Raw genomic sequence first — 6,472 nt, 5'->3', positions numbered from 1 at the left:
CTTACTCTCTCTCCTTTTCAGTCAACTTGTCATTAATATTATCTTTGATTGTTGATCTCGATCCCTTATGAATTATAGGATATCTGAGGGGCACTTGTAGGAAAAAGGAAATCATTGATACTAAATGAGCAGTGTAACCAAGGGCAACAGCAATGCTTCCATCATCTTTTGCTGTAAATTCAAAAACAGAGAAATAGAAAATAACTATTTACCTTATAAATGTACCTATGAGATCATAATAAATCAATTTCAAGAGAGATTTTATAAGAAATAATTGATAAAATATTATTCACCTATCTAAATTATATGAATCTTATAGAAATCTAAACACATTAATAAGATTTGAAATTTCATCTACTACATTTAAAACTATTTCCCAATAATTAATGTGATGAGATTAAAATTTGATATATAATCTTAAGAGTTCTTACTGCATTCAAATCTCCATTACTCTCTTTCCCAGCATTTTTAAGGGCAAAAATAATACCTGAGTCTATTATACAATGCAAAAATTAGTTTCAGAGGTTTAAACATTACATCTATATTAACATTATACATTTTACTCGTTAACAACTTTATGAGCAAAACAGTTGTACTGTTGTACTATTGTACAACGTTATTAATTCCAAGGTGAAGTGAAACAGCACAGTGCATCCTTATGGGGTATGTTCTCAATATTCATAAAGAGAGCATTGTTTAAGTCTGTGAAGTTTGAGATAGGATAAGGAGAAAAAAATGTTTTAAATAGTAAAAGGTCAAAAACCACATTGTTCATATATATTCTATTTATGCAATTTTTGTGTGGAAGCAACTGTTGGAAAAAATACATGTCTCCTACAGTCAAACATAAGTATGTATCTTTTAAGAAGTCACAGATTTTTAACTCAACATCTAGATTTCTGCTACTGCCTACCAAGTGACAAATAATCATTCAGGTACCCAGAACTGAGGGTAATACAATAAAAAGTTTTAAGCTTGCCCCAGGGGTAAGGAAAAAGTAACTGCTTGGTATACAATATTCTTAAAATACTTTAAAAAGTTCTCTCTCTCTCTCTCTCTCACACACACACACATTTAACACATATCTGGAATACATCTGGCTAGAGAAAGGCTGAAATGATTGAGATGACCTTGGCTTGAGTATTTCCTGATTTTTAAGAGTACCTTTAACTTCAATTATTAGTAATATTTTCCACATTCTTCTTTTTTATATTTAAACTTGGTTATCTAAGCACTACCTTCTTACTGTAGGACCCCTACTATAGCCGTATACTACTCAGTGCATTCTTCACCCTTGACTACCAAAGCAGATTCCTTGATCATACTGTAAAAATAGGTAACTTTTATTGTACACTTTTTTTTTCTGCCAGGAATTGACCATGATGCTTTATTTCTGATAGTCATTCATTCATCAACAATTAATAAACTGGGCACGTTTTATATGCTATTTCATTCAATTTATAGATGAAGAAATAAGGTTCAAAGAAGTTAAGGAACACTAAGGTAGCTAGTATGTGGGTTGACCTGACACGGATGCCTCTGTCTTTAAGCACTCTACCATACTGTCGCAGAACTTTACTGTGGAATGTAACAATTTTTAACTTTGGAGCCTAGAACACACCAAGCATATAACACACGTGTATTATCTTAGTTTCTTCACACTTTTCTAGTAAGGGCAAAGAACACATAAAAACTCCTTGGTAACATGTTCTCTCAAATCAAACTGATGAAAAAAAAATCAAACAGCATTCCTTTCAACTGACTACTGGGCATGCCCTAACTGACGAGAATCCTATTTTTAGAGACCATGTGCTCTTGGCCCAGACTCACAGTACTATAATACTTTCCTACTGTTGAAATATGTATATCAGACTACCTTAGAGACTGAAATTACATTACATTGTAAATGCATTACATTATAATTTAATCATCATATATAATATTAGAGCCAGGAGAAACCTTAGAAATCACTGCATCTGATGCTATCAACTTAGAAATGAGAAAAATAAGATTCACGTGGCATAAGTGACTTGGTCAAAGCCATATAAGTAAAAACTATGAGTGATGGAGTGGGAGAGAGAATTCTATCTACACCCCAGCCCCCCAAATATTTATCCCTGGAAGCACAGCTGGGATGGTGAGTTCCATCAGATGTTGCTGAATCCTGCCTCCTGCTTTCTCTAAAGAATATGGCTTATCAAATTTAAAATATTTCTATCAGTAAAAGGACTTGGTCTTTCAGAACCTTCTTTTGAGGGGAGAGGAAGAAAAAGAGAACTTACAGTAAGTAAGCTCTTACAGTAAGAACTTACAGTAAGTAAGCTTTTCCTTTCGTATGTGACCTGACAGAAAAGGATTTGAAAACTTCCAAAAATCAGAGTGCCTCTCAGTTAGCCTACCCAAAATAGGTCAAGTGCAAACTATAGTTTAAAAAATCTATCCAAAGCTAAACACTCAAGCCTCTCCAGTTTTCCGTATTACTAAAAGGGTAATACTAAAGAATTAAGTTTGCCTATTTCGAGGACTACATCCACATATATACTAAAAGAACGGAAACTGGTCTTCTAACACCATCTCCTTTCAATAATCAAAACAATTTTGTGGGTTTCCCTGATGGCGCAGTGGTTAAGAATCTGCCTGCCAATGCAGGGGACACGGGTTTGAGCCCTGGTCCGGGAAGATGTCACATGCTGTGGAGCAACTAAGCCCATGCGCCACAACTACTGAAGCCTGTGCACCTAGAGCCTGTGCAGCTTAAAGAAGAGAAGCTACCTCAATGAGAAGCCTGTGCACTGCAACGAAGAGCAGCTCCCACTCGCCGCAACTAGAGAAAGCCTGCGTGCAGCAACGAAGACCCAAAGCAGCCAAAAATAAATAAATAAAATTAATTAATTAAAAACAAAACAGGGCTTCCCTGGTGGCACAGTGGTTGAGAGTCCGCCTGCTGATGCAGGGGACACGGGTTCGTGCCCCGGTCCGGGAAGATCCCACATGCCGCGGAGCGGCTGGGCCCGTGAGCCATGGCTGCTGAGCCTGCGCGTCCAGAGCCTGTGCTCCGCAATGGGAGAGGCCACAACAGTGAGAGGCCCGCGTACCGCAAAAAAAAAAAAAAAACAACAAAAAAACCCAATTTTGATTAAATTTAAACATAAAAGGGCATCTCTAAGAGAATCTTATATATGTACATCAAAAACCAAAAAGAAATAGCAAAAACGGAAAACTGGGTAATACTGGAAATCAGTTTTGATTCTAGTTATTCACACTCACCATTGTTTCCACCACAAGACTCCCCACTCCACCCATTAAAAACCCTAGGTTGTTTCCCATTCCAGGCCATAGTGCTCCGTCACAGCCTCGCAGTTAAACACTGTGGTGTTGGATTTCCAATATTGAAGCTTTATATTAAAAAGCATTTTAAAAGGACCACGGGTAAGGCATTACAGGGCCCAAGGGTATTCCAATACCCTCAAAAGGAAAACCACCTCCTGGTAGGGAAGTCACTTTCATCACCCCAAGACCACTGTACCTCCAGTGGGAAAATGTGAGCTCATGTGGTTAATTATGGCTATTGCTGGCCACGAAACCTCAGATGTCACATTCTGTTGCCAATCACTTTAGCTAAAAAAACCAAAAGGTTTAAGGTTTCCAGCATTCCAAGATCTAAAAGACTTTTTACCTGCCAAAGCCAAAACCTGGCTCTCTGGGGTGTGCTTTTCCAGTAAGCATTAATGACGCCCCTAACACCTAATGCAGAGCAGAGGCTTGTATTCCTTATGCTGCTCTGGGGGTTAGAAAGGTCACAGATGATAGGTTTGTTGGTGAAAAGAAGTTAGAGGGGGAGTGGGAGGGTTCAGGGAGGAACAGGAATAAACTGTAGACTCAGGTAAGTGAAAAAGCCCTTATTAAAACAATGCTTTAAGGGGCTTACAAACAAAACAAAATTCTGCAGTTTCCTCATAATAAATATTTCTGGTTTTTCGGGCCTCTCACTGTTGTGGCCTCTCCCACTGCGGAGCACAGGCTTCGGACGCGCAGGCTCAGTGGCCACGGCTCACGGGCCCAGCCGCTCCGCGGCATGTGGGATCTTCCCGGACCGGGGCACGAACCCGTGTCCCCTGCATCGGCAGGCGGACTCTCAACCACTGCGTCACCAGGGAAGCCCTGGTTTGTTTTTTAAATGTAGGTATCTACTCGGGGCTGCAGTAATTCTTTTTATAATTAAATCTTTTATGTAATTGTTATGATAATAGATTCCACAAACCCACAATGGCCATGACAACATTATAAATTCATTCAAATGTCCCTTTGACTTATATGTTGGACAAACTATTAACATTCAAATGCATCCAAGTACAATAAGTGATCTAAAAGCTCTTACCATCCTGCCTTCCCAATCACTAAGGCAGCTGATTTGCTAAGGAACCATGCACCCACTGATCCAGACAGGACAAAATATTTAAGACTCTACTCATTGCCACAGCATCTATGGAATCATTCCATGTTCTCAATGAGACACTGTTTGACACATGGACTCTCCTTTCCAAGAAACCATGCCTGTATGAAGGGATACAGACACAGAAGGAAATCTAGGTCTCATTACCACGAAAGGCTCTCATGTTATGGATTACTTAAAAACACACACAGTTTTCTTTTTTTTTTAATTTTTGGATGAGAAATGTCTCAGTCAATGGAACTCAAATGAATACCCTTCACTGGACAACTTTCTCCCGTTGTGTCCCAGTCTCTCTGGAATACTCTAACTGAAACTTACCCAGTTAGGAGAGGAGAAGAGCACAGTAAGTGTTGGGTCACTATGGAGGAGTTTCCCAAACAGTATCAAGCCATACAATGTAAAGTCTATCCCAGCAAAGTCTCATGAATATAACAGAATAACCGGTTTAGAGTTCTGTCACTAGAGTCTTACTAAGAATGCAGCTGCTACAGAACACTAAAGGTTGTCAGAAGTCTGGAAGAGGTTATTATTCAAAACAAGGAAGAAAACTGCATCATGACAGGAATAATATGGACCTTAAAATCAGGCCGACCAGGGATGATTTTAGCTCTGCCACTGGCTAGTATGAGTCTTCGGAAAAAATAACTAATCTCTCTGAGCTGCAATTTTCTTGTCTTTAAAAAACAAAAAGTTGAGTATAACTCTTTCCCTCACAGAAGGAATTAATTCTCACAGTGGTGAGAATTAAATAAACAAGACAGCATCATGTATCATGTTCCATGTTACCATATTTCTACTCACCGAACCTAAAATGTCCCATCCTTCTTTCAAAAGGGGAATACTATTTCATCTTTTAAAATACCTCAGGTATCATCTTCTCTATAAAGATTTTCCTGATTCCCTCCTGACAGACCTGATTATTCCCACTCTCTGAGTCCCATGTACCTGGTATAAACTTCTAAGTGCCTCGTTAACCTCAAGTGGACTGAAGTTTCATGGAGGTAGGATTAATGCCTTGGTCACCTTTGTATACTCTCAGCACCTGACACCGTAAATGACACACACAAGGCACTCAGTAAATTTAGTACATGGAAGTGCCTTACAGAATGCCAACGTAAGATTTTAAAGTCCAATACTACCATATGTGCTGCTTAAAATTTCTGACTCCTAGGAGTCATGGGAAGTAAACAGGGCCTTAGAGTAGAATTAAATATTTATTTCATTTTATCTCCCATTTCATTTTTTTAGCAGTAAAAACTGCACTTGAAAGCTAAACTAACTTTTTTAAGGGAAGAAGGAATGTATTCAGCTTGTTGGGCATACTAAGTATAGAGAGCAAACAAAAGCTAGGAAAAACTAGGAAATAAATCACCTCCAGAAAACAAAAATAGAGTCAAGAAACATCCCAGAATGAATTAAGGTGATACTCCAATACTGATAGCCCTGCTTCTCTTGTTGCCGCCTCTCAGATCATTCTGTATTTAGCAGCCACTGTAACTTTTAAAAAACATAAATCAACTCATATCATCCCCCTTCTTGAAGCCCTTCAGGGGTTTCCCACTCCACTGAGAATAAAATAGAAACTCCTTCCAGAGGCCTCAAGGCCCTGGCTGACTCTCTTACCTCTTCTGATGGAACTCTTCCCTTTTCTCACTATGCTCCAGCTACACAGGGCTGCTCTGGTCTTTTCTGTCCTTCCTTCCTTCCTCTCTCTTGCAACTAATTCCAATTACATTTATTGAGTGCCTTCTATATGAAAAGCCCTTTCAAATGCAATCTCAGTCAATCATCACAATGAACTTAAGATGTAAATATTACCTCATTTTACAGGTGAAGAAATTAAGCTCTGAGAGATTACATGATCTGCCCAAAATACAGGTATCTTCTCCCATGCCCCTCACCCTGAATTTTTTCAGATATATCAAGCCCATTCCTCCATATCCTCCATCATGACGGCTCCCTCTTCTAAGAATGCTCCTCCCCCAGCTGTAGTGTAGTTGGTTCCTTTCAGCCTTCAGA

The 6,472-nt window shown here is 39.0% G+C and overlaps 1 protein-coding gene across 3 annotated transcripts in view; it reads right to left on the bottom strand.

The window, feature by feature from the left end:
* Positions 1-6,472, bottom strand: part of UVRAG (UV radiation resistance associated) — a 323,849-nt gene that overhangs the window by 130,919 nt on the left and 186,458 nt on the right. For all 3 annotated transcript variants that reach the window (XM_022593856.2, XM_022593855.2, XM_089915322.1), the window contains one exon: positions 6-171. In XM_022593856.2, the coding sequence (XP_022449564.1) occupies positions 6-171 (166 nt within the window). The remainder of the gene's footprint in view (positions 1-5; positions 172-6,472) is intronic.

The sequence above is a fragment of the Delphinapterus leucas genome, chromosome 7, assembly GCF_059928025.1.
Source record: "Delphinapterus leucas isolate spDelLeu-1000000601 "Yukka" chromosome 7, BTC_Dleu_Yukka2, whole genome shotgun sequence".
Taxonomy (NCBI): domain Eukaryota; kingdom Metazoa; phylum Chordata; class Mammalia; order Artiodactyla; family Monodontidae; genus Delphinapterus; species Delphinapterus leucas.
The sequence above is the reverse complement of the archived record's forward strand: the minus strand, read 5'-3'. Positions and strand labels throughout refer to the sequence as shown.